Source organism: Callospermophilus lateralis, chromosome 4, assembly GCF_048772815.1.
Source record: "Callospermophilus lateralis isolate mCalLat2 chromosome 4, mCalLat2.hap1, whole genome shotgun sequence".
NCBI classification, from domain to species: domain Eukaryota; kingdom Metazoa; phylum Chordata; class Mammalia; order Rodentia; family Sciuridae; genus Callospermophilus; species Callospermophilus lateralis.
This window is the reverse complement of record NC_135308.1, coordinates 45,422,698-45,435,035: the sequence shown is the minus strand read 5'-3', so window position 1 is coordinate 45,435,035 and position 12,338 is coordinate 45,422,698. Positions and strand designations below refer to the sequence as shown.

The window sequence follows — 12,338 nt, the reverse complement described above, 5'->3', positions numbered from 1 at the left end:
TATGTATCCTGAAGGACTCCCTATAAAACCTAAGGAAACACACGCGATGTTGTCTCAGGACCTCTCAGAGCTCTGCATGTAGTGAGGGAGAGAACTGTCACCTTGAACCCAGGGCTGGAGTATCATGAAAGCAGGATCCGCAGGAAATTGGGACTACAACTGCAATTGCCTTCTAGGCTCATGGGTGCCTTGGCCTGGTTAGCATTTTGCCTAGGAAGAAGCAACTTTGCACGCTGCCAGCTTCCAGCCGGCTCACTCTAACGGGACGTCCTTTTGTAGGAAATCGCCTCTGCCCCCTGGCGCCCGTCCTCTGGCTCCTGATGAAAAGGTGACCCACCGCCCCTTTCTCAAACCCTGGACGCCAGCCCTATCACTCCCGGCACGCTGCCGATCACGTGGAGGAGCAGTGCTTTCCCGGATCGTGACCATTGGTCATCGGCTCCCGTCCCGGGCGCACCCATTGGCTGCGGGGGACGTTCACGTGCAAGAGGGTCTGGGATGGGACCCAAAGTGGGAGAGGTGGGCGGAAAGTTAAAGGGCGCGGAGCAGCTGCAGGAGCCTGAGTCCGGGGTGACGCGCTGAAAGGAGGAGGCGAGCGGGGTGCTCTCGCGCGCGGATTGAGGCAGCTGCCCGCCCAGGGCGCAAACGTGAACGCCAGCTCCTGCTCCCACCGTCGCGGTCGCTGTGCGTGTCATCCTCGCGAGTTTGGTGTGGCGGGCTGGCGCTTTTGCCCTCAGGACTTATGAGCTGTACCCGGTATGTACCTCCTGAAGCCTCGAGTCCGAGGTGCAGTAACAAGAAACCCGTGGCGAGGGGCGCGCAGGGGAGCTCCCCTTTGTTTCTTGCCTCCCACACTTTACCCATCCGACTAGCAGCTACACACCGGTGGAGGAACACACTAGATGGGCTCGAGTAAGCTGTTGCTTCCACGTGGAGATGGCAAACCAGGGACCAGAGCTGGGATAGAGCGCGGCTGGACCCACGTGTACCCCCCAAACTCCGGAACTTTGGGACCCGGCCGCGAGGGGTGGCGAGGGACTGAGCTTGAGACAACAGATACCTTTGTGCCCTGTTGTCCCGGTTTCGAAGGTGGCACAAGTTTCCAGCTTGGTACCTGATACTTATGGGGGACGTCTCAGCAATTGGGCAGTGGGTTTTGGAGCACGAGTCCCCTGTCTTCCCCACCCCCCAAATCTCTCGATCTCTCTCCATCTCTCTGCCTCAGTTTCTCAGTAAAAGAGCTGTGTAAGAAAGCAGCTTCCAGGCCCGAATGTTATAAAGTTGCATTTACTTGTCCCAACTCCTTCCCAGTTTGGTTCAAATCCCTTTGCTGCACATGAGAATGGAAACTCGGGCAACGCGAAGTAGAGTGACCCACAGTCCCCGGACAGGGGCCATCCGGGTTGGTGGGGGCGAGACGGCCCGCGCGGGGGTGCTAGTGCCGCGCAGCTCCAGCCCCGGGTTACCCCGCAGCCCCGCCCCTATCTGGTGGGAAACTTGGGCTCCTCCTCCCGGTCGTCTTCATCTCCGGGAACCCAGCCCAGGCCCGGCCTCCCGGACAAACACCAAAAGCTCACGTAGTCTGTGGCAGCGGCCTCCCTGCCACCTCCCCTTTGTGTCTCCGATGCGGCCAGCGAGTTGCCGAGGGGGCTTCTCCGCCGCCGGAAAGGTGAGTGCAACAGGGAGGTTGGGGGCGGGGTGCAGCCTGGGCCAGCTGGAGCTAGCCAGGCAGGGTCAGGCGCAGTGGGCAGAGTGGCAGGTGGGATCCTCCACCCTCGACACACCGCCCTGCCCCTAGCGCCCTATGCTACCACCCTTTGGAACCCAGACAAAGGGGTGTGGAAGGGGCAGTAACTGCAAAAGAGGCGTGAGAGCCCAGAACAAATACGAGGATTTGTGAACTTGAAAAGTTGCTGAAAGCCCCTGGAGCCTGTGGTCTGTGTGGCCAGCCACTTTGGGAAACACAGCATCCTTGGGAGACCCAGGGTTCAGCAGAAGAAAGTTAGGCCTAGAGGCTAGAGAAGAGGAAATGGCCACTTGGCAGAGCTGTCTAGAAGCCAAGACTAAAATGAGGACAGCTGGAGGACTCACAAGTAGAGTTGAGGTACTTAGGAGAAAGTGAGTGGCAAGAGAAGAGCCATCAGGCACTGTTGGCAACAGTGTCAGAGGTAGAAAGGACCTCACAGGAGAATCCTTATGCCCGGAGAAATTGAGTGAGTTGCCCCAGCAGGCACAGCTAGGTAGAAGCTATTGTTAGAACAGTGCACTGTTTCCCCTTGGGAAGTTTTTAATGGTAGGATCTATACCATTTTAATTCACTCTTTCCTTGATATGCAACCGTATTCACAAATATTTATCTACAAGATGCTTTAGATGATGGCAACAGGATCAAGGGCTACAAGTAGCTTTTAAGACTCCAGATAAGGTCTCCGTGGCCTAATTACAAAAGGGAGAAGGTGTTACCTTTATACTGTGTGAGCCAAATCCTTTAGAAAGGAATAAAGAATTGCTGAAGGAGGTGGAGGTTGGTGGCCATGTCTTAGATCCCAGTTGTGAATGCTTACCTAATATAGTTTGGCAGTTTTCACTGTTGCTGGTGGGTTGTTTGAGTGTCTGATTTTTCCTCTTTCCTTATGAGAAAGGGTGGGAGAGATAAGTATGAATATATAGAGGGAAAATGTCCCCAACACCAAACAAAAACAAAAACCTTCCTATAAAGGTACAGCCAGAAAGTCAGTAGCTCACCTGCATGAAACTGGGAAGGTCGTGGGGTTATTGTCTGTACTGGCCTATGGTTCACAAGAAAAATCACCACGACATTTAACACTGGCCACCTGCCTTAGGAAAGTGTGTTATTTGTCACTAGTGGAACAGAAAAGGCATTTCTGCAAAACTGTCTATTTGGTCTGTAATTTTCATGAGTGCTTGAGTTTGCAGTTTGGGCCTGGGACACTGAAATCTACTTTGGGGCATGGCCTAGTCCCTCATCAGGCACAACTGGGCTCTGAGGCATCCATGTTGACGGGCCTGGGGAACAGCTATTCATGCTCCCTTGTCCCTGCCCTGCATCTGGTATGCAGATCCCATGTCATTCTTCTGGTTCAAATGTGTGTTCATATCTTCTGGTTCTGGATTTTTCCCTGACCAGCCTTGACAACTTAACCTGGGAGAGGGAAATGACCAGGGCAGTATATGTCAGGAGATGAGGCCTGGCACATACTGCCTGGGAATTGATCATTTTTGTGTTGTTTGCAAATGAAGCACCTGTCCAGGTGCCTTCCTTTCAGGTACTTTACCAAGTATTCCTTTATATGCTTGGTTGCTCCAAGCACTACTTTTGGCTAATAGTCATCCCTACCACTGTCTATTGAGGAGATTCTGAGCAGGTGGTCAGGAAAACCTACCCTAAACCAGCACCCTGCTGCACCAATTCTAGGAGAATGGTCTGGCTAATAAAGACTGGAAACTACTATGAGGACAGGAGAAGTGACTGACAGTCACATTTTACCCTGAATTGAGGCCATGAGGGTGAATGACCGCACCTGAAGTTATGGTGACATGCAGAAAAAGTGAAGGGATTCTAGGCCACAGTTGCTTGTGCAATTCTCTGGGGCAGTAGTGTGGGTGGCAACTCTTGTTCCACCATAACCTAACTTTTGCCTTTCTTGGAAGAATATTGCAGAAACAGTCTGACTCTTGAAAATGCTAGTATAATTGTTGAATTTGTACTGACTCTGACTAGAACCTTCCCTCCCCACCCCCCATCCAGTTTAACTTGTTCTTACAGCTTGGGAATAAAAGGGGTTGGGGGACTGGTGGCATAAATTTACACCACTGGGACCAAACAGCTTAACTTTATTGAAGTCTCCAACAAAGTCTCTTTAACCTATGAGATCATAACTTAGGAGAACATGTAGATTCTTTAATTGACCCCTATGCTTTGTATTTCTATTTCCACAGTGTCTTGAAAGGTTCTCAACCTTTTTCTAATGAGCTTTAAAGACATGTGGGAAAGCCCAGCTAAGTTTGATTTGCAGGCTGGTTGGAAGTGCATAGAGAACTTACAGTTGACCTTGGGCTGACTCAGGTCAGGAGGAAGCAGTGGGCCCAGGAGGAACCCCTCCTCCTCAGTTCATACAAAAGATTTCAAGGTGGGCAGAGGGAGAAGCCTCTGGGATACAAGGCCAGGGCTGTTGTGTGGTTGGTTGGTTTTAATTCATATTTGAAACAAACAAACAAAAAAAATCCCTGTGCTAAAGTTAGAACTGAAGGTTTAATTCTAATACACTCTAACATATAATTGTGTGTGTTTGTATGTGTGTGTGTGTGTTGTAGATGTACACAGTTAATTTATTTATTTATCTTTGTGGTGCTGAGGATCGAACCCAGTGCCTCAAACATGCTAGGCAAGCTCTCTACCACTGAGCTACAACTCCAGCCCCTCTAATATACAATTTTTCAATGTGCAGGAATAACTAACATTCAAGTGATATATAAGTGTAGGGTCTTAAAAAAATTAGTTAACTCAATAATCCTCTGTAAAGCCATCTTGTCCCATTCAATCAGAACTTCCTTTTCCAGAACAATTACATGGGTTAACAAGAGATAATAGCAAGCAAAATTGCTTTGAAAAACTTCACTGGATTGACTTTGGTAGAGGTGAAACAGTAAGATAAATATCCTTTAAAATGAATGTAGTGTAAGGCATGCCTTACAACCGTGAATTATTGTTTTGTCTCTGAATTTGTGTTTCTCTAACTGGTCACGGCAAAGTGCTTTCTGCATCCTAGGAAAGTGTTGAACTTTTCAAAAAAAAAAAAAAATGGGATCACACCTGATATGCATTTGTCTTTTCTCAACTTTTGCATTATATGTTAGGTTAATCAAAATCAAAATTTAAAAAGAGAGCTTATTTATTGGGTCACATCAGTGGTGCCCAACTCTTGTCAAAAGATGAACAACATTTTGACTGTCACTTTTCAGGGGCAGCAGTGCAGCCTGAGAACAGGCACCCCTGCACTGCCATATGCTACACCTTTGCTATGAGAAAGGGAGGTTTGTTGGGGACCTAATCCAGTGTTCTGCAATTTTGAGTTGAGATTTTAATCCTGGTTTATCATTATATTCTTCACATTAGCCCAAAGTAATCAAAATGAAAAAAGTACTCACATTAGTGAGGCAATAGTATCAGGATGGGGTTTTAGCAAATTTAAGATATTTTTTTTCCCCAAGACTCACTTATTTTCTGCTTATAGAAAGCAACATTATTTTAGGAGATGAAAGAAAATACAAAGCAGGAAAACATTTCCTGAAATCCTGAACATGGGTATTCTGATAGTTTTAACTGTACAGTAAGTACCTCTTTATCTACAAGAGGTAGACTTCAAGACCTACCCCCACCCCATCCCAATGAATGCCTGAAACCTCAAGGAGTTCCAAACTCTCTGCATGGTGTTTCCCCCCTTGTATCCTGTGTATTGCCTCATAGTACCAAAGTTAATCTGTCCTTCCGTGTTACATATTCAGATGCTTCTTTGCATCACTACTCTCTGGGCCTTGATTAAGTAAACTGTGGGCAACTTGAACACAAGCCCCTGTGGTACAACAACAGTCTGTCTGATACCTGAGACAGCTACTTAGTCACCATGGACAGGAAGTGTATATATGATGGCTGTTCTGGAGAAGGGGATGATTCATATCCTAGGAACAAGTGGGACCAAGTTGGGGCGGGAGATTTCTTCATACTGTGCACAATGGGGTGCAGTTGAAAATTTACTACTTGTGTATTTCTGGAATTTTTTCATTTTAACGTTTCTGGACTGTGGTTGAACACTGGAAGTTGAAATCCTAGTAATGGGGGAACTACTCTATTTTTAGTCTTTTTCAATATATTTATGTAATATTGCTCCTCACCAGTCTGGTCTTTATATACAACTTTATTTTCTTCATTTTTAATATTACAATATGTCGTAAAATTTTCCCATGTCATTTAAATATTTTTCATATGATGATTTTAATGATGCAAAATTAAATAATATAAATGTGTTACAGTTGATTTAACCAGGTACCTATTAGTGACTCCTCTTTTCCCCCTATAAGGTTGCACTAAAATTTTAGTATATTAACTTCCATATGTTTTTAATTACTTACATAGGATAAATATCTGTATGTGATATTGAAACAAAAATAATAATATTTAGAAAGGTTGTACCAATTTAGATTAATAAAAGAATTTATATTATCTTTTAACATTCTTTCCTGATTCAGTAGAAAAAAACATAGATTGTTTCTAACCTAAATTTTTAAATTAACTTTAAGCTTGGAAATTTTGTATATTTTGATGACCAATTTAAATTTTCTTTCAAGAATTTTCTATTCATACTTCCTGCTCATTTTTCTAGGTATAATATTTAACTTTGAAAAAATAATTAACTTTGTTCTTGCTTTGTAAGAACTCTTTATATATTAAGGTATTAACTCTGCTGCAGCTCTTATTGTAAAATGTTTTCTGAGTTTTTCTTTGTAATATTTTCAGTTTTATTTATTTTTTATTTATACAAAGATAATTTTTATGAAGCCAAATTTAATCTCTTTTTGCGTGATTCTATTTGCTTTTTATTTTTATAGCAGCTAGTTTAACTTATATAAAAGACAAACTATTCATCTACATAAGAGGTTTAAACATAATTGCTGAATTTTTTAAAAAATATGCTAGAATATTAATGGTATACCAAATATACCATTATACATATGATGTTTAAAGTAAACAAATTTACATCCGTCTTCACCATTGAATCCTAGTATCTAGCATAATGCCTGGCATGTAGTAACATGAAATCAATATTTATATTCTTAAAAATGATTTCTTTCTTGAACTAAAACAATATTTATGATTAAAACCACAATGAGATGTTTCCTCACTTATATGATAATGGTTTTTGTCAAAAATGTGAAGGATAACAGTGTGGAAGAGGATATAGAAAAAGGGAACCCTCGTACAGTATTGGTGGGAATGTAAATCAGTACAAGCATTACAGAACACAGTGTGGAGAGTCCTCCAAAAATTAAAAATTAACATATGACCCAACAATCCCACTACAGGGTACATATTCAAAGGGTAGCCACACTCACGGGCTCATTGTGACATCATTCACAATAATTGAGATATGGAGTCAACTTCAGTATCCACTAATAGATGAATGGGTAAAGGAAGTGTGGCATATTAGCACAATGGAATATTGTTTGGCCATAGAAAAGAATGAAATCTTGTCATTTGCAGCAATAAGGATAAGCCTGGGGATATTGTGTTAAAAGTATAGTAAACTGGGTACAGAAAGACAAATACTGAAATGCTAGTTACCAGGGGCTGGGCACTCAGGAGACTGGGGAGCTGTTGGTCAAAGGACACAAAATTTTAATTTGGCAGGAGGGGAAGATTCAAGAGTTCTGCTGTACCTCATGGTGGCTATAGTTAACAATATATTGTATACTTGAAAACGGCTAAGAAAATAGATTTAAGTGTTTTTACCACACATACGTACAAAATAAGTATGTGAGGCAGTGCATCTGCCAAATACATCCATTTGCCACTCCACAATGTGTTCATCTGTCAAAATATACTAATAAAAACAAATTTTAATCTATATTTTTAAAATAAAATAAACATGAAAAAATATAATATTGGAAGCCATAAATATATATATATATATATATATATGTAGCTTTTACTTATCAGTTAATAATAAGTAGCAATATTTACCAAAGTGTGTGCCTCAGGAAAGCTGTTTGTAGAGTACCCTCCACCAAAAAAGGGATTCTTTAGTCAAGTAAGTTTGAGAAATTCTGCCGAGTGCCCTTTTCTTTATCCTCTATGGTGCATTAGCACATCCTGACAGGAAAACCTGTGAATTTAGTTTTAAAAACCCCAGCAGCTTCCGAGGCTCAGGCAGGAGGATCGCAAGTTCAAAGCCAGCCTCAGCAAAAGCGAGGCTCTGAGCAACTCAGTGAGATCCTGTCTCTAAATCAAATACACAATAGGGCTGGGATGTGGCTCAGTGGTCCAGTGCCCCTGAGTTCAATCCCCAGTACAAAAAAAAAAAAATAAAGAAGAAACTAGTGGGTTCCATATTTTTGGCTTTAATTTCAGACCCCCACCCACCCCACCCACACATACATAATCTCCCCCTGAGACCCATGTCTATGGGTCACACTGGAGTTGTCCTGCACAGTAGCATGCCCAGTTCTGCTGGAATCAGGTGTTGGAACATCTATCTGATCTTGTTGCTCTTTTCTCTCCTCCCCCTCCTGCCAGGGTTCTGACCTATCCATCTAGCCCCACGATGGCTGTGGACATAGAGTGCAGATACAACTGCATGGCCCCATCCTTGCGCCGCGAGCGGTTTGCCTTCAAGATCTCCCCCAAGCCCAGCAAGCCGCTGAGGCCTTGCATTCAGCTGGGCAGCCGGAACGAAGCCAGCGGGCTGGTGGCCCCTGCGGTGCAGGAGAAGAAGGTGAAAAAGCGGGTGTCCTTCGCAGACAACCAAGGACTGGCCCTCACAATGGTCAAAGTGTTCTCGGAATTCGATGACCCGTTAGATATTCCCTTTAACATCACCGAGCTCCTAGACAACATTGTGAGTCTGACGACAGCAGAGAGCGAGAGCTTTGTTCTGGACTTTTCACAGCCTTCTGCAGATTACTTGGACTTTAGAAATCGCCTTCAGGCCAACCAGGTCTGCCTCGAAAACTGTGTGCTGAAGGACAAAGCCATCGCGGGCACCGTGAAGGTGCAGAACCTGGCATTCGAGAAGATTGTGAAAATCAGAATGACATTTGACACCTGGAAAAGCTTCACAGACTTTCCTTGTCGGTATGTGAAGGACACTTACGCTGGTTCAGACAGGGACACGTTCTCCTTTGACATTAGCTTACCTGAGAAAATTCAGTCTTATGAAAGAATGGAGTTTGCTGTGTGCTACGAGTGCAACGGCCAGGCGTACTGGGACAGCAACAGGGGCAAAAACTATCGGATCATCCAGGCTGAGTTGAAAGCCACTCAGGGAACCGTGCAGCCACATAATGGACCGGATTTTGGAATCTCCTTAGACCAGTTTGGAAGCCCTCGGTGTTCCTACGGTCTGTTTCCCGAGTGGCCTAGTTACTTAGGATATGAAAAGCTAGGGCCCTACTATTAGTGAGTGCAGTTCACAGGTGTGTGGCCCTGGTCACGATGCCATGGAGAAGCCAAGAGAAGAGCCGAATGAACTGCTGTTAGGCCCAGTTTTCACAAAGAATGAATCCTGTCTATTTCTTTTCTTAAACCAGCACATTCAGCCAGGTTTAGATCATAGAACTGGTTTCTCATTCAGAGGGTTCACTGGGTCCTCTGTGGCACCCAAGGTGGCCACTTGGGAATGAGGAGGATGCTGCCAGAAAGAGTCGGGTTGGAACCGAGCCTGTGGGCAGTGTGGCGAGGCCCGAGGAGCCTGACCTCTTCTCTACACCCAGATGTGGGAAGCAGTCACCCCCATCAGACCCTCTCCATCCACGTCTGGGTTCTCTGCATCCGCCAGGTCTTTTCTGTTGCTGCTGTTCACATCTACTCAGAAGCACCCCTTATCTCTGTGCTGTGACACAACAGCCTGACATCATGTCACCCATTTGTAATAACAGCTACAGAAGAGAGATGGGATCTGCTCATTTTTTGTGCAAATTATGTTTTGCATTTCATTTTTTTTCCACCGTTCATCCAGTGTTCAGGAAAAGATAATAAAGGCTTGTGACAGAGGCAGGAATTTCCTCCTCCCATCTTCCTGAACCCACATCCATATTCCACAGAGAGCAACACACCATTATGGAAAGTCACTGGCTCCTGTGTGGGGTCACAGATTGCAGGGTTATTACAAGGCAGGACAGTCATGAGTTTTAGCTTTTCTTCTTGGCTTTTGGGGGAGCTTTCTAAGCACTTACTTTCACCCCGAGTCACCAGAAGGCTCAATGACAAGATTTGTTTTCACTTGCTTGGCTGCTTTGCAAGCCTCATTCTTTACAGAAGAATTGTAGATCTCATTTCCTGGAGAGTCATCTTTTATGCTGTGTTTGGGACACTTGATTTGCAGATCCAGCATATCCTCAAAGCCTTCAGAAAATGTTTGGTTTTATTTTGACTGTGATATACAATATCCAGGACACTTTACAAGCACCCAGGGACTTTGATTTGGGTGTTCTTATTTATGGTGTGTGAATATGTAAAGGGATAGGGGAGAAAAACCTCACTACATTCTCATATGTTATTTTAAATGTTTGCCAACTCTGAAATATCAGAGATTAATTATTTTTAACCATATTGGACTAAAGCATGTTGGTTAATGCTATTGTGAGATTCCTGGGACATTCATTGTCAGGTGGATCCCCCAAACCTGTGATTTTTTCTTGGGTAGGTTTGGATTTTAAATTAGAGGTGTATGAAAAATATTTTTACATGTATATTTGTAGAAATATGAAATTTTTTTCTGGTTTTTGTTTGTTTTTGGAGTTGAGTTAAAAGACTGTTCAATTCTCTTTTTTGCCTGATTTTACGAAAGTGTACGTCGTTGCCTGCATGCAGGGACACAGCTGCTGGACTTGCCAAGCAGAGTCTCTTGCTTGAATTTTTCCAGAATAATTAGAAACGACCTCCTGATTTGTGACTTTGTACATTGATATCAGGCAGACATTGAGTGCCTTCGCTCCTAGAGTTTTGTGGTTGGGTTTTTTTGTTTTGTTTTTAGTTTTTCATTTTTGAACTTTAAAATGTTTTGACTTTTTAAATGCTCAGTGATATTTGGTGTAATCCTTGTTCCTAAAACTGGCTGTTACTAGTCTTCAATCTAGTGCTTTGTTTTTTTTTTTTTTTTTATGCCTCTTCCAAGTGGGTTACATTCTGATTACATGATAATATAATTTATGAGGAAGTCACATTTTTATTTTATGGCTGATATTGGGCAGGACTGTGTTTTATCTAAATATACTGACCTACATCAGGTACTCAGATGGTACTTGACATGTTACAAATTTGGTGGTCAGAGCTATTAATAGCATAAGTCTAAGTCAAATGGCAGCAAAACTGATCTCATGTAGGTCATGAGTTTTGCTTTGTATTAATAAGTGTCACGTCCCAATGTAGGAAGGGAACAAGGCACACTGTTATTTACAAGTCACCAAAATAAGGATCATTCCATGTTCAGAAGAAAGGGGCCTCAACTGGTTCTAGAAGAAAGCCTGTTTGGTTTTGTGTAATAATGATCCTAAGACATTCCCTTGTCAAAATTTGAAATATAATAAATTCAGTGATAAGCATCTCTTCCCTTTTTTCCTCCCAGCCCACCTCAGCTTTTTTTTTTGCTGGGGGGCACTGGTTGCAAGCCCCCAGTCTGCACACCTGGGGTGCTTACCCCACTGCTCAGTTCAGAAGGCAAGTCCTCACCTGCTTTCCAAAGAGCCTTTTTCTCCAATGAAAGAATCTGCTTGCCTGACTTCTGTCATCAGGGCTGTCATTTATTGGGGTTAGATGTACCTGAAGAACTGTCTGTGTCCTCATTGTAGTCTTTCTCCATTGGCCTGGTCTGTCCCATGATTCTCAAATGTCCTCAAGAATCTCACTGAGGGACTCTGCCCTGATGTCATAGCTCACCATCAATGGATAAGGCTTACACACTTCAGAGGGTGATCAGTTCCTTAGATGAAAATTTCACTACAGCCTGACCTTTGGACTTCCCTTCACACAGCTCTTGGTTATGGTGATGAATAGCCCCAGTCGCATTGTCCTTCCCAGGTTGCCCAGAAGGACCAACCACCTGCCACTGTGCAGTTGTCCAGAACTGTGTTGTCAGCTGCAATACTCTAGGAATGGGGAAACAACAACGCCATTTTTGTTTCATATTATTTCCCAAAATGCCCTGGGGTGCTTTTGCATATTGGATGCAATAAATAAGATGGACTATCTAGATATGTAATAAGCTTTCAGTGTTTCTTGGATGATATGAAGCATGTGAGTGGGTTTAAAAAAAAAATTCTCATTAGAGGAAAACTGGTTAGAAACAGAGCTGTGCAGTTCCCTAGAAATTAAAACAATCTGAGTCCATGGTGGAATTACTTTATCTCTGAGATTTAATTTTAATGGTTATAAAAAATAATAGATTTTTTTATTTAAAGATACACATTTTGAACTGCTTTGTGGATTTCGATCTTTGCATATCCTTTGCTTTTTTTAAAAAAGCATTATGTGTAGATATTTGGATATTAAATGAGCTATGTGTGCTCATTTTTTTAGAAGTATCCCATCTTCCCTCTCATTGGAC

General features: G+C 43.3%; 1 protein-coding gene across 2 annotated transcripts; it reads left to right on the top strand.

Moving 5' to 3' along the window:
- Positions 1 to 547: 547 nt before the first annotated feature.
- Positions 548 to 11,043, top strand: Ppp1r3b (protein phosphatase 1 regulatory subunit 3B). Of its 2 annotated transcripts, none has more exons than XM_076853774.1 (2): positions 548 to 756; positions 8,312 to 11,043. In XM_076853774.1, exons 1-2 carry the CDS (start codon positions 743 to 745, stop codon positions 9,192 to 9,194), a joined length of 897 nt encoding a protein of 298 aa, XP_076709889.1. In that variant the 5' UTR covers positions 548 to 742; the 3' UTR covers positions 9,195 to 11,043. The 2 variants fall into 2 exon arrangements, with proteins under 2 accessions (XP_076709889.1, XP_076709890.1); XM_076853775.1 differs by lacking the exon at positions 548 to 756 and adding an exon at positions 917 to 1,669.
- The last annotated feature ends 1,295 nt before the right edge of the window (positions 11,044 to 12,338 follow it).